The following is a 24,599-nucleotide window of genomic DNA, read 5'->3' on the forward strand; positions in this document are numbered from 1 at the left end:
AACATGGCAGATGAGGGTCACGGTGGAGAGCAAACCCTAGGAACCAGGATTTCTGTGGCGCGAACCTATGTGCCCAGGATGCTGACGCCCTAACACAGCAAGGCGCAGACTCTGAGTGCGAGGCTGTCTTGCCCTTGCGGCGAGCCCAGCGTTCCCACATCCAGTGTCACACGGTGGTGCAGGACGCTGAGTGCTGGAGGCCAGGGGCCGGGCAATGCTCCACCCACTCACTTGCTTGTCTGACCCGCAGGCCCCTTGTGCCCATGGCGGCAGGACCACACTGGTGAATGGGACACTGGGGCCACAGGAGACCAGAGAATGAAAGCCACGCCCGGCAACAGAGGGTCAAGGGTGGGAGTCACATTCTCAGCAGCCCCTCAGTGATGTCCAGAAATAGGGCAGGTGCAGAGGAAGGAAGAGAAGCCAAGTCTGTGTGCCATCCCAGGAGCATGGCAGGATGTGGCTTTGCTGGGGCCACTGGATGCGGGCCTGGGAGGCAGGCCTGGGGTTTGCGGGGCGGGGACATGTGGATGATGCTGCCATGGAGGCCATGGAGCCAGCCACAGAACCACACAGAAGGCAGACCAGAGGCGTGCCAGGGGTGTGAAAGCCTTCTCAGCCCGAAACACAAGGGCAGAGAGTGCAAGAGAGCCAGCGGAGTCCAGACCAGTCTCCAACCTGACACCGAGTCCGTGGAACCTTCACGCAAGAGACGGACAGGACAGGATCAGTATCACTGTCCCTTATTTATTCTGCTGGCCTCCACCCTTGTAGGACTCTGGAAGTCGTCGACCATCCCGGTGTTTACCACTGTAAGGCCTCGTGCACTCTTTGGGAATGGCTCGAGTGACGTCACTCACCCTGACACTGCTCGGTGACCGTGGCTTTAAGTTTGGCTCCACCAAATCATGGTAAGAAACCCTTTTGTCCAACATGGAGCGGTGGCCTTGCCCCTGACATCCTATGTGGGCGTCTGCCCGGCCCTGTGGTCTGCAGGCCCCTGTGGACAGGGTCCCACATGGCCCTGCAGACGGGCATCTGGGGCAGGGTCCTGCCGGGCATGAACTAAACACAGGACTCCGTATCCAGCACCAGCAAGGTGGGGGCCTGGGGGGCGAACATCCATTTGGACGGAAATTTCCAGGAGACAGAGAGCACGTGCAGCTCCACTGAGGAGGAATTTACGACGCAGGCCAGCAAGCACCACCTCTGTCCGTCCATCCACCCAACACGCGCTGTGCTCGTCATGACATGCGGTGGACGCATCCATCCTCACGGAGCACAGCGTCTGCCTTGGAACACCTCCGTTCCGTATCTCTGACCTGCACCCAGGAGCAGGTGCGCATGTGTCCAACTTGGGGTCAGGCAAGGCTTCATGAAAAAGAAAGCTTTCTGGCTGGGCTTCAAGGTTTAAGGAAACCAAATAGATGAGCGAGATCAGACCTTAGGTGGAAATAATCTCACCTTGCCAGCTCCAAGAAAGTTCTAGATCAGTGGGTCCAAGTTGCCTGTACCGCAGAACCACCTGGCCCTGGAGGTTTGTTCAACGGCGTGGGTCCTACAGATGAAGCCACGTTCCTGAACGGCCGAGTCTCTAACAGGCTCAGGGCGGGCAGGCTCCTGGGGTCTGGGAAGTTGTCAGCACGAGAGCTGGTCTTGTTCAGAGAACGACACAGGCTAACCCTGTATCCCTTTACCCCGGCAATCCTCCTCATGTGGGCAGCCCCTCGAGTTGGTGCCGTTGACAACCAACTCAGGACTCATCAGATATCACAAACTTCCTTAGTGAGGAAGGCACAGCTTAGTCTCAAACAGTTAATTTATAAATACTGGGTAGGCTTCGGCATTTTGGTATTTACATTATGTTTCCACTGTAATGTAAGATCTCAGTTGCTTAAGTGTCTGCTTTCAGCTCAGGTCACGATCTCAGGGTCCTGGGATCAAGTCCAATGTTGGGCTCTCTGCTCGGCGGGAAGCCTGCTTCCCCCTCTACCCCTCCCCTCTGTTCATGTTCACTCTCTCTCACTCTCCAATAAATAAAAATCTTTAAGAAAAGTAAATAAAAAGTAGGTAATCCACCTAATCTAAAAGGCATGAAACTTTCTGAGATGAACAGATAAGAATTTCGTTCTCCAGATACACAGTCTGGACTTGTCCTAGTGTTCAGAAGCCAGGGGAAAGGTTTACAGCCATAAGTGAGCACACCAGCCCCTCAAACCCACAGCCTGACTTACCTTTGTAATCGTCCGAGGGCTCGCCGGCTGGCAGTGTGGAGTAGTACTGGCTGTCTCTCCCATGGTACAGAGTGTGTTTGGAGGCATTTCCTATCCGATAACTAAATTCGTAATGGAAGTCCTAGGATCCGTTCCATGTGGAGCAAAAAAACAGTGTATAGATGAGCAAACCGTGAATTACATCCCCAGTAAGCACACGCAGCTGTGTCCTTCACGCCCCCCCCACCCCAAGAGCTCGTGTACAGACAGGTGGGGGCAGCCACTGACTTCCCACCCCCGAATGTACACGCACACAGTGGGACATCGCCCCTCCAGGACCCCTCTCCCAGATCCGAGAGGACCCCACACCGTGGCCGCGTCTGTCACTCAGGGTTGGGTGCGCCCCTGGCCTGGGAACTCCCAAAAGCCACAGAGACACCGATCCCTGGGCCTGCTCAGGGTGAAGGGGATACAACAGGAGCGGGGGCGGCAGCGGGGGCGCTCATGTGAACAGCCCTCCAGCTCTCGGTGTCAGAACAGGCATTTGAAGAGAGAGAGGGAGGGAGAAACCAAGAAACAGACTCCTCACCGCAGGGAACACGCTGCTGGTCACCAGAGGGAAGGGGTGGGGGATGGGGAAGCAGGTGATGGGACGAAGGACGGGCACCGGGTGACGCAGGGGAGTGTGTCTCTGTGTTGTACACCTGAGACTCAGACTGCGCTGCATGTGGACCAACTGGAATTAAAATTAAAACTTAACAACGGAGGCACTTGGGGGCTCAGAAGGTTAAGTGTCTGCCTTCGGCTCAGGTCATGATCTCAGGGGCCTGGGATCGAGCCCCTGCATTGGGAAGGGGAGTCCTCTGATAAATGGGGTGGGGGGGTCTGCCTCTACCTCTTCCTCTGTTTGTGCTTTCTCTTGCTTTCTCTCTTTCAAATGAATAAATACAATCTTTTTCAAAAAAATAAACAAAACTTAATAATAAAAAAGGAGCAGGGGTTGGGGCGCCTGGGTGGCTCAGTGGGTTAAGCCGCTGCCTTCGGCTCAGGTCATGATCTCAGAGTCCTGGGATCGAGCCCCGCATTGGGCTCTCTGCTCAGCGGGGAGCCTGCTTCCTCCTCTCTCTCTGCCTGCTTGTGATCTCTCTGTCAAATAAATAAATAAAATCTTAAAAAAAAAAAAAAAAGGAGCAGGGCACTTGGGCCCGAGAAAGGCCAGGATCAGACCCTCCAGGGATGCACGTGGTGGGCCTCTGAGAGAAGGAGCAGGATCGGGACAGGAATGGGGCGGTGTGTCCCCGAGTGTGGGGAGCAACGTCACGGCACTCCGGCCGCCGGGGTGAAGCTTTGCGTCCCGCGGTATCTCCCCCGAGCACTGGCCAGCCCCTCCGAGAGTGGCCTCTGCCCCCAGACCCCGGGACAGACTCGGGGCGGCCAAGCGTACCGGTCTCCCTGACATGCAGAAGACGCCGAAGATTGTGTGAGCCTCGAGGCCGTGATGTGGCTGCACCTGGCAGGCCACGTCCCGCGGAGCCGGATTGAGTGTCACAAATAGCTGAGCCCTCCCCAGGACGCGGTGCGGGGAAGCTGCCGACGGGAGGACGAGGGCTGAACACCCCAGAGAAAGACAGCGCCCGGTGACATCCTCACAGCACAGCCCGGGGGTTGCCAGCATGCGGAGCCCGAGACCCGCCCTCCGTGGGATTCTGGCCGTGCAGGACGGAGGGGCACGCCATGGAGCCCAGCACAAGGTCAAGTCAGAGAGAAGGGGGTGGCGGCTCCGTGGCCCGGCGTGTGGGAGAGCCCGGGGGCGAGTGCTGCTGCCGGACGTGCGGGGTGATGAGCGGGGATGCCCCGGGCCGCCCGTGCAGAGGTCAGAGTCTCCACCACGGGAAGGAGCGTGACCTGCCTCAGAAGATGGCCCTCAGGCTCGTCACTTGGACAAATGTGGCACCAGTGGCGGGGAGGGCCAAAGGTTTGTGGGGCGGAGCTTGTGACGGCAGAAGCAGCATTGTGTCTTGTGCCAAACACAGGGGCCTGGGGGCCCGGTTCTGAGCGCACCGTGGGAGGCGCAGGGGGACATCTGCAAAGCTGTCAGCAGAGACAGGGGAGCGAGAACAAAGCTCGGGGACGCTACGGGCCCTACCGAGGGGTTTCGCACAGACAGTGGCCTTGTGTTCCTCAGGAGAGGAGGCCGATGTGGGAGACAAGCCTGGAAACACACCCCGGTTCCAAGTAGCCCAAACAGGGGGACTCTGACCCCAACCCGTCTGCGCACTGTCAGATCCCCTGCACTTGTCACAGGGAACTAAAAACCACTAGAAATGGGGCAGAAGGTCCAAAACCACCCCCCAAAGGAAGATGTGATTGCGTCATGGACAAGGCCAGAAGGGAGGCGGAGTGGGCCACCAGGTCAACGTGCAGCTGACAGACACGGGCCCCACAAACACCTCCACCTCCTGGGTTTTACACTCGCGCCGGGTTATCAGCCAGTTCAGGCAAAGGACCAACGTGCACAGCTGTCTTGAGAAATCAAATAAAGACAAACCTCATTTCGGGTTTTATAAAGGCCAACATCTCAGCCTTAGCTGTGACCTCAACACCCACCTGACCCCGTCAGGATTGGAAACACAGGAGGAGGTGAGAATGAGCAGTGCGGGGCCACGGGGACGGAGAGAGGAGGGTCAGGACACTCTGGAACAAGGGCCGGGGAGGTTAGAAGTGGCTGCAGCTTCTGGAAACAACCTGAATTTGATGGGAACACCCACCCTCCCACGCTCCAGGGCCGGCTGAGCGTAACGTACCCACAGAGGCTTGTAGGACATAGGTGTCCCCGGGGCTCAGTGAGAATGGCTTTATTGTCACCGTGCGTCCTGTGATACCTGAGGAGAAGGGGCCGCAGGGAATGGGCCATCAGCAGGCTCTGCAGGGCAGGGGGAGACAGACCCCTCTGTGCTGGCTTCCCCCTACTCCTGTGGATCATGCTTGCTCCGACCTGCAAATGCTCCCAGAAGTTCGCCGCCTACCCTCTTTATGGAGCTGGAGGCTCTCCTCCAGCGTCCCTTGGCCGAGGACAGCGACCCTGAGTAGGGGCCAGGGGGGCAGGCCTGGGTCACACTCAGCTCCCAGCGACGAGGGGATGCTGGCGGGAGCTCACATTGTACCCCTCGTGGTGCCTTCCGTGTCCAACCTGGCTCACTGACACAATGACTTTGTCCACAAGGCATGATTAAGGCATTTCAAAGTGAGTTTTTCGCCTCGAAGGACACCAACGGTGAACCATTTCTTAAATCTGGGTGTGACTGTTGCCCATTGGTGACAGCGGGCAGAGGCTGACCCAGAAACACAGGCTGGTGGTCTCAACAGGGAAACTGTCATTTCCCAAAATGTGGGGGTGAAGAGGGAGGAGGCAGCCACCTGACAGTGGGAAGCCCAGAGCCTCCACGGGGGGAGGAAGTGTGGTCCCAAGTGTCCCCACAAGAGGCGGTAGGTCAGCCCATCATGAATGCATGAAGGTAGCTGTACCACTGGAGCAGTGACCCGGGGCCACTTTGTGGGGTGACTGTTCCCAGGCAGGAGGACATGGCTGTTGTGCACACGGGTGTTGGGGTACCCGGCCTCGGAGTCGTACATGGGCACCAGCTCAGCGGGACCCCCAACCACCACCCTGTTTGTAGGCACGGCTCCCGGAGGGCCCCAGGGGCACGTTCTGCCTTTCATAAGAAGCCTCCTCCGCCTGCAGGCCATGGAGGGACACGCACAGGCAGAACAGGCATGATGACCCCAGGGACTTCTCCACTGAAAGGAAATGTTGTGGAAGAAATGGAGGGGCCAGTCCCCAAACCCTTGTCACCCGGCTGCAAAGCCCCGGATCTAAAGGGAGGGCTCCTACCGGAGGAGGTGTAGCCGTGGAAGCGAGCGCAGCTGACCAGGGACTTGGGCCAGTCCACCAGGAGGGTGGGCCTGGCGGCAACCAGGGGATCCAAAGGGCCCAGCAGGTTGTCCCCGTCCCCGTGGCCTCCATCAGGACTCGAACTCGGGTCTGCTCGCAGGAGGCTAGCATCAGCCCCTGGGAAGATAAGGCGAGTCAGCACATGGTCCAGGGACAGAGTCCCACTGATCTGAAACATCATCTATAACTGCGCCAGCGTTGCTGGGAGCCCGTGTCGCAACACCCATGCTCCAGATCTGTCCTTCAGCACCGTGCGGTGGGGGCATGACGGGCTGTTCCCTCCCCCCGGCCTCGACTGCTCTGCAAACAGCCTGCTCGCTGAGCCCGGAACTGGTCCCCGCAGAGCTGCTCACCAGAGCGACAGGGGCCAGGCTGCCAGCGGCCCAGTGGAACAAGTCAGCCCAGCAAATCAGACGACACTCGCCACCCCCGGACTCCAGAGCCGGGTGACCGTGAGCAAAGACAGATAGGGGAGGGCGTGGGGGGGGTACTGACTCAGAGCCGTGGGCCATCGGCTGGCAGTCCCCTGGGAGGCAAGGTGAGGCCAGAGGCCAGAATGAACTCTGGAGTGAACACTGGAGAGAGGTTGGAGATATAGCTGGAGGGGGTGGGAAAGAGGGAAACCAGGTGGGGAGGAAGTGCCAGAAAGCCACCCAGGACAGGTCTGGAGGGGGGGGTCTGGGTGTGCCCTGAAAGCACCCGGGCTGTGTGTCTAGGCGGTGGGAAGGGAGGTAGGGACAGAGGAAGGACTCCTGCATGGTCCAGCACGTGGCGTGGCAGGACCCTGTGGAGAGCAACGGACTCCAGGCTCGCAGTCATGGACAGAAGACGCAGTGAGAATGTGACCCCCCGTTCTGAGTGAGTCACCATCAGGAGGGGCAATTTTACGAATATAAAGTTCTCTTCCTTCAGTGTTACTTATTAGACACCCGCTGTGAGCGTGCAGCCAGCCGCTTACACGTGGTTGTAGTCTCAGGAGGGAGCACAGACAGACCTAACAATACCACAGAGGCAAGAGGAGAGGAGGAGGAAAGGAGGAAGCCGGCGAAAACACGGAGCAGCTCCCACGGGCAAACCCTCCACGACCATCCAGCTCTTACATCCACGGACACACTGTTCCCTGCCCGCACAGCTCCTCCGTCCACGGACACGCCGCACCCTGACCGTCCAGCTCTTCCGTCCACGGACACACTGTCCCCTGCCCGCACAGCTCCTCCGTCCACGGACACGCCGCACCCTGACCGTCCAGCTCTTCCGTCCACGGACACACTGTCCCCTGCCTGCACAGCTCCTCCGTCCATGGACACACCGCACCCTGACCGTCCAGCTCTTCTGTCCATGGCTATATCGTCCACCAACCACACATCTGTCCACTCAAGAACACACTCGCTGTGGGCCAGGGTTCCAGGCACCATGGTCATCTGGGATGGGGGCCCACACGCTCCCTGGACGCGTCCTTGGAGGGCTAGAGCAGGACAGCCAGGGGAAGAGCCGCGAGCATTGCATGCACCGCTTCAAGCAAGTACGCTGGGCTGTCACGGGACGGAAGGGATATGACATAAGACGAAGGGGACGCCCGGAGTAAGGAAACAGAAGCCGACCGACAGGAGGCAGTGCTTCACAGTGATGTCCTGGCAAGGGCGCTGAGGGGATATTTTCGGCATCGACCGCCTGTGGACCAAGGCATGGGAGTGCAGCAGCGCCTGCCTGTGGGGGTGGGGCTACCTGGGGTTCTGAGTACAGGGGACCCGAAGTGTAGCAGTGGGTGAGCTAGAAGATTCGGGCCAGATGTGCCCTGCGTCTCTGGGAGCTCTCGGAGCTCGTGCTGTGAGGGAGCGGAGGGGCAATTCCCGATCTCAGGGGCTTCAGAGACTAGACTGGCGTGCGGACAGAGCCCCAGGAAGAGGTGACGGTCACAGACTCACAGTCGGCCGGCTGTCTCCCTGGGGGTGGCACAGCTTCTTGGAGATCGCTGTAATAGGCTTCAAAATCTACATGAGGAGAAAAACAGGCCACGTCACGGAAAGCCACAGACTTCCCCAAAGTCCACACGACCCTCCCGAGGGCACACACGGGCTGCCGGGGTCCGAGTCTCGAGTCTACACCCGGCTCCACGTGTGTCACTGCGTCACCGCGACGGTGGAGGCATGTGTCTGCGTGTGTGGCTTTCCCAGGATAAGCCAGCCGCTGGGTGCAGGCCGAGGCCGGGACCCCACTCCAAACGCCCACTGTCCCTTCAGAGAGCGTCGCGCCCCCTCCTCTCAGAAGGAAGAAGGGGACACAAGCACGTCCTACTGCAGACGTTACTGTTCTGTCCCCACGGCGTCCTCTCCTAGCAGCTGACCTGAGGCCAGGGGTCCTGGGGCAGGGTGGCACCTGCCGGACCACAGCCCAAGGAAAGCACAGTGTCAATGGTGACAGCAGGGAGGGACAATGAGGGACAGGCAGAGTCTGGGCCACAGCTTTGCTCCCTGACAACGAGCTCCTTTCTCGACTTTGGAGGCCCAGAAACCATTTCTGGGCAGCCTGAAAACCAGCGATACCGTGAAGGGCCTGGTGCTGGGAAGGACAAGGGACGAGGGAGGCTGTGTGCACAGATAGCTGTCAGAGCCTGGACAGGTTTGAGGTTGTGAGGAAGGCCCTGAGACCCTATGAACATCCCACAAGCTGCGCAGATGTGACGGGACAGGGGCACTTACCAGAGGGGGTGGGGGATGGGCCTTGGGGGGACGACCTCCGAGGGGGGCTGGGTCCTGGGGAACGCTGGTCACCCGCAGCAGGAACCCAGTGCCCGCTGACTGTGGGCCCCGAGGAGGGTTTCCTGGTGGCCGAGAGGACCGGCGGGGCCTGGGTCTGTGGTGACAGCTCCCGAGAAGACAGTGAGCCCATTGCATGGGGCTCCAGCTGGCTCGGCTCCGTGGATGGTGGACTGGGCTCTGGCAGCTTTGAAATGGCCCCCAGGCCAGCAGCGCCCAGCAGCCCCACTGTTCTGCAAGAGGGGACTTGAACAAACACGGAGCCGTGTGAGACGTTCAGACCAGAAAAACTATGTGGTTGAAAACAGTCTATGGGGGCATGTGGGGGGCCCAGTTAGTTGGTTGAGCGTCTGACTGTTAGTTTTGGTTCAGGTCATGGTCCTGAGGTCCTGGGATCGAGCCCCACACTGGGCTCTGTGCTCAGCAGGGAGTCTGCTTCTCCCTCTCCCTCTGCCCCCCATCTGCTTGTGCCTCCCATAAATAAAATCTTTTAAAATAATAATAATAATAAATACAAAGGTCTACAGATTCCATCGGCATGCCATTTTAACAAACGTGACCCATCTCTGAGAAGGACATGTCCCAGAAAATAGCGGGGAGCATGGATTTCACCTGGAGGCAGGCAGACCACCCCCGGGGAAGCAGGAGGGCGGCGGGCGCCGTAGCTCCCCCGGGATCTGCTCACCACGGACTCCCGCTGCACCAGCACGCCTGGCACGGTTATTCACGTCTACTCTAGACATTGTGTGGGCGTGTGGAGCCTCTGACCCTCGCTCACTTGTCCGCGTCGCATGAAACAACTCTAAAGAACGCTGGTATAATTACGAGAAAGGATGAACGACAAAGAGAAAACCTCTATGGATGTGACATGAGGACGTCTCGCTAGAGTGAGCTTGTCCTCGCTGCTGTCACAGAGACGGGTTCTGTGACAAGAAAGGGAGACACATGGCCTTCGGACAGTCACTGGCTTGGCTGCAAGTTTAACCACCTGGGGGGGGTGCGGTTTGTCCCGGTTCCTCCCATGCGTTCCCCACCCGCTTTGCTTCTGGAAAACCCAGTTACGTTGGGAATGTGAGAAGAGCTCCCCCGCAGAGAAGGGACAACGGCCCCTATGTGTTCCTGCCCCCCTCGCAGGGAGGTCCGCTGCACTCAGAGCCCGTGTATGGAAGCTTCGTGTGGCCCCGCAGGACGGGTGCAGAGTAAGTGTGGGCCTCTGAGGCCTCGGCACGAGCTGCTGCCCCCCACCCCCCCCGAGCCAGCCACACCCAGCTCAGAAACACAAGCTCCTCTGTCCACCATTCCCAGCCATCCCTCTCATCACAGAGGCCACGGGTGAGAACCCCTCCCCCTCCTGGCTCGCACCCAGGCCGTGTCCCATCCCGGAGCTGGCACGTTCTCACACGCGATCTCACGTCACCTGGCCACTGCCCTGCGCAGCGCTGGGACCCACCCTTCCCACCCAAGAAAACCACCTCCTGGAGAAGGGCCTGAAGTCGCGGGTCTCAGAGCCAGGGCGAGGACTGGCCCCAAGGACAGCAGGAGCTGCGAGGGACGGAGGCAAGTTCTGGGTCGTGTGCAGGTGCTGAGCCACAGTGTTCGGGCATCTCCGTCTCCGTGAGCATAAAGGAGAGGGGCTGGGGAGCTCAGTGCGATGGGCACAGCCAGGGACCCTGGTCTGGACGCCGCGGAGCCTGCGTATTCTCAGCAATCCTCGAACACCAAGTCCTCGCCCGGGTTAACAAAATGAAGGCGGCCGTGACCTTACCTTCCATTCGGGTCCTTTCGGTCGCGTTGACCAGGAAGAGGTCCCAGGAGTAAGACAGGTGGGGCCCTTCACCACACACGTCACACTCGGCTCGAAGAGAAAGCTCCTCGTTCCAGTTAACAAACACGTCCTTAAAGCTGACCCAGGAGATGTGGACGAACCTGTGCCGTGCGAACCCGGTTGGGGATTTTAGGGAGAACACCGGACAGTCTGGCAGCCTCGCTCGTTTGTGCTAAGTGCGGGTTGGTGTCAGGGCCAGCACGCCTGAGCACTGCGGGGCGGCCGAGCCTGCACCCAGCTCCCCCCCGCACCACCTCATGACACGGGCCAGGTCCCAGGACGCACACGCACCGAGCGCAGAGAGGGTGTGCGAGTCCTCCAGGTCACACAGAGCTCAGGGCAGAGCCCGGATGGCATCCTGGCCCTACGGCCCCCTGAGCCTCACTCCACGGCCCCGCAACCCCAGCCTCACCTGCACTGTCCACAGAAGGGAGGCCCCCCCGAGTGCTCACCTCACCTCGGGGCTCCCTCCGACCAACCTAAGCCTCACCTGGACATCCCCCAATGGCCAGGTATGTTCTTCATGTCCCGTGGCCTCACCGCCCCCTGTGGTCTGGCCCCACCCCACGTGAGGAACCCCGCCGGCTCCCTCAGTCCCGTGGCCCCACAGCCAGGCTCTCTCACTGACTGGCACGTGCAGTCCCTTAGGGCATTACGTGGTACCCTGGGATGGCCACCAAGGCCTGATTCACAGGACCTTCTCCTGAGAGACTCGGCAGCCATCAGCAGGTCACGGTGGGAGAGCCCCCAGGGTGCGTGGGGGGGGGCCAGCATCTCCCACGTGAAGGCGGCATGCCCGCACACGTCTCAAACTGTGGCCTCTACATGTGGCTCCCAGCGCAGGACCCTGGGGTGGGGGGAGCCCAGCACAGGGGCCACGAAGTTTCCTCGAGGGGCCTCGGCCGGCCGGTCCCTGTGTGTGTGCGTCTCCGTGTGTGAGCGTGTCTCCCTGTGGAGTGTGTATGCGCCTGGTGAGTGGGGACGGGGTGGGCTCGGGACAGAAGAGGCCCATCTGGCCCCCGGTCCCCCCAGGTCGTGGTGCGCAGGGGCCCAGATTGTGCCTGACAACACTGACCAATGCCCACCCCACACCTTTGCACAATGAAGGAGTATTTTTAAATAAAATCTTTATCTTGTGAGCAGCAGAATTATATAGTATGTTGTGTTTTTAGAATAAAAGCTTATTCTAATTAATACTAATTAATTGAGATTAATTAACCTAATTCATATCTAAAAATCTATTAAATATAATTATCTAAATTACGACCCAAGGTTTGTAGTCCTGTACTGACGTTCCTTCAATTTCTTCTTTAAATTTTTTTTTTTTACAGTAAGTTGCACACCCAACATGGGGCTTGACCGCATGGCCCTGAGATCAGAAGTCACGCTGTATCGACCGAGCCAGCCTGGAACCTTGATTCCTGTGCTTTTATGTCAGGAGCTTTCGGAAAGCACAGGAGACCTGGGTCTGGCTGGACGTGGAGAGGCACCCACGCTTGTCTGCTGAGACGCATTTTTCATGGCCTCAACCCTCAACCCCAGGGCGGGGGCGGTCTCCACCAGAGTCCTCTATCTGACCTCAGTGCCACAGCTCACGTCCTCTCCTTTGTGTTGGTCCTGGCCAGCCACAGCTAATTTTCTTCTTCCTCCGGGAAGCCTGCCAGAACCCACTCTTTCTGCACACTTTTAACCCCGAGCTGTTTTTACACAACAAGGCAACGGTAACTGCCCAGACCACTTGCAGGGTCCGTGTACAGGAGCAGGCCTGTGCGCCCCAGTCCTTCAGGCACCCCGCTTGTCCCCCTGGGGGTGTGCGGAACAGGTGTGGCTCACGCCAGCCTGCGTCCAGTGCTGGGCTCAGCGCGGCCCTCACTCAGGTGCTGGCCTGGCCTCCCTGCTGCAGGTCTGCTTTGTGGCTGGAGCACGACCTTGCTCCCTGTGCTGCCCCCACATCACCACTGGCCTGGCCGCACGATGCCTGGAAGGTGCTGCTGAGAGGCCCCGAGATGCTTAACCTCTGTCCAGTCTCAGCCCCAAGCCCGACAACAGACCCGGTCTTGGGACGGCTGCTGGGACAGGCTCTGCCCCTGTGCCACCGGAGCGCGGGCTCCGCCGCCCTCACTGGCCAGCCCCATTCCTCCTCAGCAGGCTCCGGTGGCTCCCACACCTGCCGGGCAGGGCACGGAAAGGCACGGCCCTTGGACCTGTCCTGCAGGGAGCGAGGGGCAGGCGGTACCTGAGCGCCGAGTCGGGGCGAGGGGACAGGAACACCTGCGCCTCTGAAGAATTCCGGCCGGCGCTGGACACCGTCAGCGTCACGACAAACTGGTCATAGCTGTCGCTGAGAGAGTCTGCAGGGAAGGCAAGGGAGGGAGCCCCGGCATCCAGGCTGTGTGGCGAGGAGGCGGCGAAGCAGGAGTGCCCGGGGCTGCTGGCCACGGTGCATTTCCAGTGATAGCTGCGGGAGAAGGCACCACGGGGCTGAACGTACCTGCCCCAGCAGTCAGGTGACCACCCGGACCACTAACGGGGCTTTCCTGGCCCAGGGGAGCAGGCAGGCCGGGCAGGCAGATTCTCTGATGGAGGCGGGGTGGGAGGTTCCGATGCCAGAGCAGGGCCACCAAGGTCAGGGGCCAGGCCCCACCTCACCTGGCTTACGGGCTCAGGGCCCTGCTCTGGCCCCATGCATGCCACCTCCCACCTCCACTGGTATCTCTGCAGCCCCCAAGAAGCACGCAGACTCTGGCCCTGGGAAGGCCAAGGCTTCGGGGCCTGCCCATCCCAGAGCGCAAGTGGACGGGCCAGGAGATGAGCGCCAGATGTTTGCCCTATATAGTCCTCTGCCTTGTGACAGTCGCCACTTTGCTCAACAATCAGGAAGCCAGCCCCCACCCCAGCCAGGAGTCCTGTCCCCTCTGGGGGACACATGGAGGTAAGCAGCCCCACCGGGAGGTGTGGGAGGAGGAGGTGTGGGCTCCCCACACAGCACCCCGAAGTCCACACTGCTGCTCAACCCTCCAAGTTCAATTCCGTATCTGGACTGTGAGTGACCTGGACCCAAGCACCAGTTCTAAGCCTCCCTGTTTCCAGAGCCTGTAGGAACTTGGTCGGCGCTGGTCTAGCTCAGGCCCCTCGGGGACCAACCCTCCTCCTGGGCTGGGCGGAAATAGTCCCCCCTCCCCGGGAGCGGACTCTGCCCGTCTCCACAGACACATGCTGAGCTCCTGCCGTGGGCACCACGCAAGGCTCTCAGTGAGGGTCCACAAGGAACAAGGCCCCGCTCTGTCTCCCGCGGCCAGGGCACGGGGGCACGATGCCAGCGTGTGTGTGTCCAGAACACGTGTGTGTGACCTGCGAGTCCAGCAGGCCGCCTCTCGCCTCCACCAGCAGCCACGCTCGGGCCGCAGCAGCTGTCTGCTCTCTCTATTCAGAAATACCCCCAGACGACCCACTCTGTGCCGGGCACAGGGACATGCCAAGGCACGGCCCTGCCCGCCGGGGTGAACATGCCAGCAGGAATGGAGTGCTGATGAGGACTGAGGGATGTCACGGGGAGAGGGGGCTCTGGAAGAAGACACCAAGGAGTCAGCAGGGGACGGTCATCACCGCGGGGTCATTGGAAGCCTCCCCAGGCACGTGACGTCCGAGTGCAGTCGGAAGGGGGCGGGGCAGTGACAGGGCTCTCACAGACTCCGTCCACCAGCTCGGTGAAGACTGGCCTGAACGCTGGGAAGGACCTTCCGCCCGCAGAGACGGGAAGGCCGCACGGGGACCAGGCCAGAGATGGCAGGACACCCAGCCTGGAGGCCAAGAACAGTGTGGACGCAGGATGCTTGCTGGAGGTGACTGTCACATGGATCCGGTCCCATCAGTAAATCAGGTGAAGCCACTGGGGAGGGCGTGTGGATGGGGAGGGGACCAAGGCCTGAGCCGGGGACCTCCAGCAGCACGGGATGAGGGGCACGCAGAGGTCAAGTCCCCCCTTCATCAGAGCAAGAACATCAGTCACAGAGTAACGTGTTTGCCAAGGACTGAGGGGTCCCACTACGATGTGGAGACCTAACGCCCCATGTGACGGGGTGACGACGGGGGCCTTGGGAGGGGATTACGTCGTGGAGATGGAGCCTCCGGGAAGGGACAGATGGCACTTCCAGGGCAGAGCCCCCGGCACCCCCTCCCCGCCCGCCCCATGAGGACGCCGTGAGAAGAACCAGCTAGGAACCAGGAGGCAGGTCGTCCAAGACACCAAACGGCTGGCCCTCCATCCGCCTGCCAGCCTCCAGTCCACAGAAAGCCGCGTCCACTGCCCATGAGCTCCACAAGCTGCACGCACTGACACACGGCACCTCACTTCTCAAATACCGACATCCAGCACTACTCCCGTCTGAGTGACAGCCGTCCCCCGTCTCCTATATGTTCGGCTCCCGGGGGAGACGTGAGTCGGGCTCCCGGGTGCTCACCTGAGGACGGCCCCCGGGTGGTCTGGGTCGTAGGACTGGGAGCCCGTGAGGACAACGGGGAACGAGGGGTCTCTGGAGAGGAACAGGTGCGTGCCCTCGGAGATGACGCTGACGGGGGCCCGGGCTCGCACCTCTACCGCCACGCTGTAGCTGCTGTGCACCACGCTGCCTTCCACCCGGACCTGGAATGCGGCGACAAGCGGGCGTCACCCAGGGACCTGGGCAGGAGGAGTGCTGGAGCCAGATGCCCTCTGATGCTGCAAGGAGACTGGGGCACCCGGTGGGCTCCGTCGGTGGAGTGTGCGACTCTTGATCTCGAGGTCGTGAGTTCGAGCCCCACCTTGGGTGTAGCGATGACTTCGAAGTAAATAAGTGAGTTCAAAAACAAGATAACGCTGGAAGGAAACTGTGAGTGTAAGCGTGCCACCAGCTCCAACAGCGCCTCCTGGCACTGCACCGACACACTCCATTATTCTGAACCCCAGCCAGTCACCTGTGTCAGAGAAACCACCTACTGTGTGCCAGCACAGCCAAGGTGTCTGGAGCAGGGGCGGGTAGGGACATGTACTCACGTCTGGGGGCACACAGAGCTGCGAGTCCCCAGGTACACCTTTGAAGACATGGTCCCTGTCATCAGCACACAGGCCAGCCATCAAGCCTGCTCCACCGACAGGAAGCTTGCCCGTGGTCTCAGATGGCATTAGCCGGCCTTCTGTCAGCTACATTTCTGGGGCATCTGGCTGGCTCAGGCGGCGGAGCAGCTGACTTGATTTCGGCTCAGGTCATAATCTCAGGATGGTGAGATCGAGCCCCGTTGGGCTGCACACGGCAGGGCGTCTGCTTCAGACTCTCCCTCTGCCCCTCCCCCTGCTCCCACTCTCTCTCAAATAAAATCTTAAAAAAAAAAAATCTACATTTCTAGCCCTCGTGCAACAGGCTTGAAGCAATGTAAATGAACTGTAAGACCACTATTCCGCAATTCGGGAATACTGGAATATTTTGTAAACCCCCCATTCAAAGGGCTCTTTGAGAATTTGACACAATCTGGAACAACAGCGTCACACTTGCTGCTCTTTTCGTGGGTCTGGGCCCAGTTCTTTGTGGCCTCCTTCAGAAAGGCACCCGGGTTCCCTGCTGGTGGCTCTCCTGAGTGGGGCCCCGATGGCCATCTACCGACTGTGTGATCCCACTCCCACCTCCACCTCCACCGCTGGAGGAACCATCAGGAATGTCCAAAGACGGGGACGTGCGGGGGGGCTGCTGGTCAGGATGGCAGTGACAGCAGGAGGTCTGCACATCGGAGGGTATGACCTCCGGAGGCAACGTGAGGACAAGCTCAGACATCAGCAGAAGCACCTCAACAGGGCAGGTCCCGTGACCCGGAGGAAGACGCGTCCGAGCCACTCGTGGGCAATGACAGGCTCACAAGCAAGCGTGCACCTGGCAGCTTGGATCCCAGCCTCCACTCTTTCCACACGGGCAGGACAAGTGCCACAACCCCACTGTCCAGAGCCTGGGGGAAAGGAGCTCTCAGCACCAGATGCACAGGCGACCGGCACGTGGTCTCACCGATCGTGTCCATGCCCACATTCGCACACCTTACCCAGCTGCACGCACTTGCTCAGAACCAGTGGATAGAAGGGAAACCCCATGGGCTGTCCTGTCCCTTTCTCTTTTTGCCAGGTCACATGGCACTAGAGACCTTACACAGTATGAACCGGACCCCGCGGGAATGGCCATTTCTAACAAAACCAACAACACCATCTGGGGTCTGCCAAGTTTGAGGCCAGACCAGACACGTGGCCTCTCGGCAAGGCTGGCTAGATGCCCGCCTCAGACGCACTCCACCGCCCCATTCGTGCCCAGCTGGGACGCTGGCCGTTAGGCTGGTAGCACAGTCCAGTGGCCCTCACAAGGTCTGCTCTGGCCCTGCCAGTCCAGCTGACATCTGCCGTTCCAGGAGTCACCCCCAGGTTCCTCAGCGACAAGGAGAGCCCAGGGGCAGTCACGGAAACAGGACACCTACTCGCCGCTGCCCAAGCAACATCGGATACAAAGATGTTAAGCCGTGTTAAACCAAAAAACAACACAGACCATTATGGGAACAGTGTTGTTTGTTTGTTTGTTTGTTTTTTTAAACTATAACTAATAACACTTTTCCACTATTTTAAAATTTAAGGAAAAGTAGTGACACAGATCCTTATGATGCTTAATACAGATGGACCAAAGCTCGCCTCCTCGTCTGGCTCCCTCCCCTGCCCCAGCCCCAAAACACAAGGGCTACGTGCCCTCCCTCCTCCCTCACTGCTCCCGGCCTCTGCCCAGAGACCCAGCACAGTCCCCCCACACCCCCCCATCCACCTGCCCACCCCCTCCAACATTGCCATCACGGCCCATTGAGCCCTGAGGCCCGATCCCTCCATCTCTGCCTTCCCCTGGTCTTCAGAAGAACCTCCTACTCACATGTTCAGCCCCGTGTCCCCCCACCCACCCCCACAAACCCTGCATGCTCCTAGGGGACTGTCCCAGCCTCTGCCATTCTGGAACCCTCTCCCGACCTGGCACGGGGCAGGGCTCACAGTCACCCCTCCCCCAGGAGGTGATGAGCTCCCCAGGAACTCTGAGACAGCAGGAAAACTCAGGGCCAGTCTCTGCCTGCAAACAGACTCTGCTCCATGAAGCCAACTCTTCTAGAAAGGACCACGACATATTTTCACCATTTTTCCAGCCAAAATACACCAAGTGCCAGCAGCAGCCCGGTCCGCAGGGTGTCCTCCTGGCCTCCGCGGTCTAACGTGCCCTCCCGTTCCAGGCGGGACGCTCTGGGATGACACTGACACTCTCTGACATTTCCGGACTACCTCAGCGACACCGTCAAAGCACATGCTCAGGAGGCTTTTGCTAAAAGAATGAGATTTTCACGATGACTTTCCTGCATTTGGACACGCAATTTGCTCTCTGAGAGGAGCTAAGCTTTTCTAGGGAGCCCAGCCCCACCTGTTGTGATGACCCTCATTATCTCGGGTAGAGCAGGTTGGAGGGATGGGGCTGAGCTCCTGCTCCGGGGCTGGTGGGACAAATGTCTTCTGGCAACCTACCCTGGCAAGAGCAGTGTAGTTGCCGGGCGCCAGGAAGTAGCTGGGGACAGTGACTGTCTGCCTGTGCGTGCTGACGGTGGGGGGCAGGGCCACCGGCCTCCCCTGGAAGTTCCAGAAGGTCCAGGTGTAGGAGAGGCCTTGGGAGATGTCACAGAGGATCGCAGACTCAAACGTCACAGCCAGGGTCACAGGCTGAGACCGCCACACCTGCGGGTTAGAGAGAAAGAGGTCTCGAAACGTCCATTATGCTTGATGCCACAGAGAAGCATCTGGTGGCTCCGCGTGTTAAGTGCCTGACTCTTGATTTCCGCTTGGGTCACGATCTCAGGGCTGTGAGATCAAGCCCCACATCAGGCTCCACTCTCTGCGGGGAGCCTGTTTGGGATTCTCTCTCCCTCCCTCTGCCCCTCCCCTGCTCATGTTCTCTCTTTAAAATAAATATATCTTTTTAAAAAAACATTTTATTTATTTTTTTTCAAGATTGTATTTATTTATTTGACATAGAGAGACACAGCGAGAGAAGGAACAAGCACAAAAGCTTCCTTGCAGGACAGTTTAATGAAAATCTCCCACAACAAAGGGAAAAGGGTAAACGTCTAGAAGGAGTTGGGAAATGGGATTTTTAAACCGGTATTCCTTAACACTAGAAGTGGACCTTTGGCCTTCCTTAAGTGTGTCCAGGGACACAGTGGGGCTCTCTTGCTGCGTTCCAAATGACTCCCCACTTCCCTTACACTTTCAGAAAATGTGTACAAGAAAAAAAATTATAAAGGAAAAATGGACTCATCAGTGTTGGTTCCTTTGTTTCAAGAATGAAAAACACTTGAGTCCTTCTCTTTAGAACAGAACCCCGGGTCACATCACCAGTAACAGTCTGGACCACATGCTGCGGACGACGCCCCTGGACCTTGTCTAACCAGGGACAGGCCACATCCGGTGCCTCAACCTGAGAGCAGAGTCACGATTTAAACGCAGTCCGTCTCCCCTGGTTCCTGGCCATCCCCGTCTCCATGGTAGGGTCCCCCTGACGTTCTGTCCATCCCCCCGACCCGGAAAGCCCACTGTCCGTGCACACACACAGGTGTGTGCTGGCCTAATGGGGGCTCAGGTCCTGCCTGTGAGGGGCCGTCACCATCCTGCAGGAGCCATGTGGCAGGAACCATCCAGGCCCTGTCCTGGGGGCTCTTCTGTGGGTCCCCCGATCCCCGCCACCTCATCCCTGGTGGGAGGTACCTGACCCTGGACCCTGGTCGGAGGCCCAGGGTGCAGTCTGGAAATGCAGCCAAGTCACAGCTTGGATTTCCATGTGTCACAGACACTTCTGCTCTGACATGGGAAATCCGCTCTAACCCAGAGGCCTCAGAGGAACAAAAGAAGTAAAACGCCACCATCCTTCTCCTAACCCACAGTGGGTGCTCCCTCCTTCTCCTAACCCACAGTGGGTGCTCCCTCCTTCTCCTAACCCACAGTGGGTGCTCCCTCCTTCTCCTAACCCACAGTGGGTGCTCCCTCCTTCTCCTAACCCACAGTGGGTGCTCCCTCCTTCTCCTAATGCACAGTGCAAGCTTGGGAAGGGACCAATCGTGTCTTTGGCTGTTGACTTCACAGGAATCCAAACATTCCTTTCTCCTGAAAATGCTTGAGTGCTTGGCACAAGCTATTTCTTTTTTTAAAAGAAAATTCATTTATTTGAAAGACAGAGAGCATGAGAGAGAGAGCACAAGCAGGGGAGCGGCAGGCAGAGAGAGAAGCAGGCTCCCGCTGAGCAGAGAGTCCAATGTGGGGCTCGATCCCAGGATCCCGGGACCATGACCTGAGCGGGAAGCAGAGGGCTAACGACGGAGCCGCCCAGGCCAGCCTGCACAAGCAATTTCTCAACAGCCCCTCAAAGTAGGCTGAACCGAACACCCACTGGTGTTCGATCAAGGCCAGTAAGGCCCCTTCAAGGCCAGGACGAGGCCCTCAACCTTGCCAGGGCCCTCAGAAGCCCCAAGAGGCGCCCCCCCCGGTGTCTGTTCCCCAAAAACCCGCTGTTCCCAGGCCCAGCCTACCTGCACCTTCCCGGGCCCCATGTTCCGCACGGGGGGCGGCTGGCAGGGCTCCCGCACGATGAACAGTTGCTTTCGCAGGGAGGCGGCGCTGACATCATTGAAGGCAAGGGCCTGGACAGTGAACTCTCCTTCCCTGCAAGGGCCACAGTACACAGGAATGCAAACACCCAGCCCGCCAGGCATCTGCCTCTCCTGCCCCCTTCCTAACAGCCTCCACCATGTCACTGTGGGACCCGACGGCCAGACAGCCCACCCGTGAGCACAGAGGGCGTCCGCCCATGAGGCTGGTCCACAGGGGCCTCTGTTGCCTAGTTAACACACCAGCTACCCGCCCAGTGCAGGGCGAGCCGGTCGCCCAGCTCCCAGACTGATGTCACCTGCTGACAGAGAAACAGTCGTTCCATGGGGACAGATCCCGGTGGCCATAGTCTGGCCCATCTGTGCCCCACGGGGTGACCCTCCATATGATGATGGGCACCCCAGCCCCTCACCCGGAAAGTGGGCATGATCTTCCCGCTCTGCTCCCTGAGCCAAGGGACCAGAGTGCCACCTGCTGTCATGGTGTGTCCCTAAGGAGAGTGGGTCCTGCTGACCCCAGTGCAGGCTGTGGGGTCCCCCTCAGGGTCCAGGTGGTTGGGGACCCCTGGGACACTCCAGAGATGAGGCAGGGGTGCAGAGCGGCGCGTGTCCATCCCGGAGCCACAGAGCATGTCCCCAGGTCTGGGGCCCAGGTGTGCCCCTGGGGAAGCCTGCCAGGGCGCCCCCACTCAACTCCTTCCTCCCATGAACATCCACCTCCCATGGAGAAGGCACACAGGGAGAGCTCGCGTCGGGCCGTGCGGGCATGTCCTTGTGGGTGGCGAGGCCACGGGAGCTCTCGAGGAAGTCCTGCACTCAGAGAGGTCAGCCGTCTTTCCCTGCTGCTGCTGGCCACACAGGCCTCGCTTCTGGGCCCTTCTGCATCCATCACTACTTCATTACGGCAGCGTGAATGGTGCCACACCAGCCGGAGGCCCAGCTCCACCCAGAGGTCTGCACGGCCTCGGTAACCCAGGGTAGGACTCGCCCCCTGCTAAGGAGCACGGCCAGGAGGCTCAGGCTCAGACCTGGCCGGCCTGCCCTTCACCACTCCCCTAACCTCCACGGTGGAAATCCTACGGTTTGTCTTGGTGGCTTCCCGTGGACATGCCCGCCTCCCCCAGGCAGGCCCAGCGGTGCTTGGATCTCCATAATGCTTCCTTCCAGGTAAACAGCAGGTGCTCAGTAAATGCTGAATGACAGGACACAGCCCAAGCTCTTCAGCCCACAGTGAGCCCCTGGCCGTCCTTCCGAGCACCTTCTACCTCTATCTGCACCCCCACCCCTCGACCCACGGCTCTGTCCCTGCATCCTGGTGCTCACAGGGACTGCTTTCCTGCCCACCGTCCCCAGGCCCTGGACCGTGAGCTCCTGGACAGCAGGTTTATCTGACTCTCCTCGGTGTCTGCCAACTACACGCACTGCCAGGTCAGCTGCGGAGGACAAGGGGCTCACGCCTCACAAAGACCCTTCCAGCCACCACCACAGAGCTGTTCCTGTGACCGAGCCGCTCACCTGCTGTAGGTGTGACTGGCCGAACTGTCCCCCGGGCCCATGGTGCCATCCCCAAAGTCCCACAGGAAAGTGACGTCAGTGCCAAAGTTGAGCCTGAATTCAAACGTCACACTGGTGTTCAGCAGAGCTGAGGAGGGGGACGCGAGCCGATTGGCAACAATTCTCCTTTGCGTCCTGATGCGGCGGGGCTCCGAGGCCACGCTGCCCAGCCTGCTGGTGGCCCGCACCGTCACGTTGTACCTGCGGGGGGACCGCCGAGGGGGCAGGAAGGGCAGGTGGAGGACAAGAGCGGGTCAGAGGTAGAGAGCATCTCCGAGAAAGGTGGGGGAGGGGTGCCCGGGTGGCCCAGTGGGTTAAGCCTCTGCCTTCCGCTCGGGTCATGATCTCAGGGTCCTGGGATGGAGCCCTGCATCGGGCTCTCTGCTCAGCAGGGAGCCTGCTTCCCTTTCTCTCTCTCTGCCTGCCTCTCTCCTACTTGTGATCTCTGTCAAATAAATAAATAAAATCTTAAAAAAAAAAAGAAAGGTTGGGGGAGGGGGCACTTTCATCTGCAGGCACCCCCCATCCCCCACGGTTCCCCGCTCACTGGGAGAGGTAGTGGGACAGTGGGACCACCCCTCGTCTTCGTGTCAGTCATGTGCAGAGCAGCAGGAGCAGCACTGGGACCGGGGCTTGGACAGGGACTGACTTAGGGGGAGAAGGTGGGATCTGAACCCGGAACCGCTGGTTCCAAAGCTGCACGCCCACCCCTAGCTCAGGCAGAAGGGACTTCGTCATCCTTTAGCCTTCCCCGTGTGCCCCTCCTGTCCGCAGCGGCGTCCGAAATCATTGCAGCAACATCGGGGGAGTCTGTGGACGAGCTAAGGCCGAGCTTCCCGCAGCCGCCTGTCGTGACGCCCGCGGACTCACCACTGGGGGACACCGAGTCTTTTCTTAATGCTTCTGGATGTTGTCCTCACGGCTGGACCTTCTCCAAATGACCACATGAACTCCAGGGGGGTCGTTTCCTCGGTAACAGCCAGAAAAGTGATGTGGGCATCGGTGGCAAACATGGTTCCATTTGTGTAGACTGAGACGGCTGTGAGAGTGGGGGAGGGAGAGAAGCATCGGCGCAGAGGGCGGGGACTGTGCAGGGACGCCAGCGTCCTCGCACCCTCACCTCCCACACAAGGCGCCGGGAGGGGCGGTCCCCATCCCACATGGAGGGCTGCAGTGGGAACCTGCTGGGCGACTCTGGCCCCAGATCAAAGGCCACCGAAGCCATAGCTCATAAAGTGAAAGTGACCACCCCTGCGAGCTCTCCCCAAAGAGCACAGGACGGGGCCGGGGGCAGGCGGAGGCTTCTACATCACGACCCACCCCACAGCTTCAGGCCAAAGCTTTGACGCATGTGGTTTCTAGAAAGCACTAGAACGAACCGCAGGGGAGCACAGAGCTGGCTCGAGGGCAAATGTAACTCTCATCAGAGTTCATCAGAGCACCAGGCGACCTCAGGGGCCCTAACCAGCCAGACTCGGAGGGAGGACGTACGCTGCATGTGATACCGGACGGTCACACGGTCCCATGCCTGGCCGCCCCCTGCTCGGATCTGAGATGTGAAGGTCACGTTGCTCGAGGGACTGGCTGGAAATCGATGCGAGACAATGGAGCCTGAACAGACGACAAAACACAACGAACACGTGTGAGGGCCGGAAGGGCCATGCCTCCGTCTCACGCGGTGGATGACCAGTATTTCCATCGTTTACGCTCTGCCTCCGAGTTCTGGTGAGGTTCAAGTTCTGACGAGTGAGCCTGGAAGTTGGACAGGCCTGCGGGCCACGGGCCTTGTCTGGAACATCTCTCACAACATTGTTCGGTGTTTCCTGCTCCTGAGAGCAGCTGTGCTCGGGGTGGGCGTGTTCATTCCATAGCTGGACGGCCTTGTCTTGAAGGATCTCCCTGACGGGCACACTAAGGGCTGTCTTACTGCACAAGGCTCTCAACAGGGCCCCGGGTGAGCCTCGGGCTGATGACCCCTCGGATATGCAATGCAAAGTACCTCACGTATAGGACAGGTGCACATGTGCGTGTGTGTGTGCGTGTGTGTGCGTGTGTGCATGGGCGTACGCGGAGGACAGGCACCACACGCCCCGCTGGGTCCCAGAGGACTGGCGTGTCTGGGGCGGCTCAGAACAGCCCGTGTGTCTGCATGAGGAAAGGAGGGGTCTTTCCCTTAAAGCACCACTACCCAGTGTCGTTTTTCCCTGCATAGGGAGAAAATGCTCATTTGTAACAACGGTCACACAGAGTGCTGTCCCGTTCACCCGAGCTTTAGAATTTCCGAGAAATCGACCCCATGGCTGACAGAGACGCCCTCCCACGGCAGCAGCTGCGGCTCTGCAGGTGGGAACGCGGCACTGGCCACAGAACGAAACGCACGCGCAGATCTGCGTGGGACACGTCGTGCCACGCGCACCTGTGCCGGGCCCTCCGATTCCAGCTCCTCACACCGGATCACCGGGGACAGGCTGACCAAACCCCACCTGCCTGGTCTAATTTCTTGGGTGGAGAGGCTCCCACGAGGCCAACCACATGGAAGCCGTACAGTCAGTGTGGGGAACCAGGTACAAAGACCCCCACGTGGGTGGGCACCTCAGGACACGTTCCCCACT

General features: G+C 59.6%; 1 protein-coding gene across 1 annotated transcript in view; it reads right to left on the minus strand.

Moving 5' to 3' along the window:
* PKD1L1 (polycystin 1 like 1, transient receptor potential channel interacting) overlaps positions 1 to 24,599 on the minus strand; it is an 84,066-nt gene that overhangs the window by 48,603 nt on the left and 10,864 nt on the right. The window contains exons 7-20 of the mRNA XM_047694726.1: positions 23,479 to 23,598; positions 22,858 to 23,026; positions 21,949 to 22,188; positions 20,356 to 20,488; positions 18,305 to 18,511; positions 15,207 to 15,388; positions 12,983 to 13,204; positions 10,687 to 10,847; positions 8,865 to 9,167; positions 8,091 to 8,156; positions 6,106 to 6,282; positions 5,018 to 5,095; positions 3,658 to 3,800; positions 2,235 to 2,355 (exon numbers count right to left, since the gene is read on the minus strand). Coding sequence (XP_047550682.1) covers positions 2,235 to 2,355; positions 3,658 to 3,800; positions 5,018 to 5,095; positions 6,106 to 6,282; positions 8,091 to 8,156; positions 8,865 to 9,167; positions 10,687 to 10,847; positions 12,983 to 13,204; positions 15,207 to 15,388; positions 18,305 to 18,511; positions 20,356 to 20,488; positions 21,949 to 22,188; positions 22,858 to 23,026; positions 23,479 to 23,598 — 2,322 coding nt within the window. The remainder of the gene's footprint in view (positions 1 to 2,234; positions 2,356 to 3,657; positions 3,801 to 5,017; positions 5,096 to 6,105; positions 6,283 to 8,090; positions 8,157 to 8,864; positions 9,168 to 10,686; positions 10,848 to 12,982; positions 13,205 to 15,206; positions 15,389 to 18,304; positions 18,512 to 20,355; positions 20,489 to 21,948; positions 22,189 to 22,857; positions 23,027 to 23,478; positions 23,599 to 24,599) is intronic.

The sequence above is a fragment of the Lutra lutra genome, chromosome 11 (genome assembly GCF_902655055.1).
Source record: "Lutra lutra chromosome 11, mLutLut1.2, whole genome shotgun sequence".
Lineage (NCBI taxonomy): Eukaryota > Metazoa > Chordata > Mammalia > Carnivora > Mustelidae > Lutra > Lutra lutra.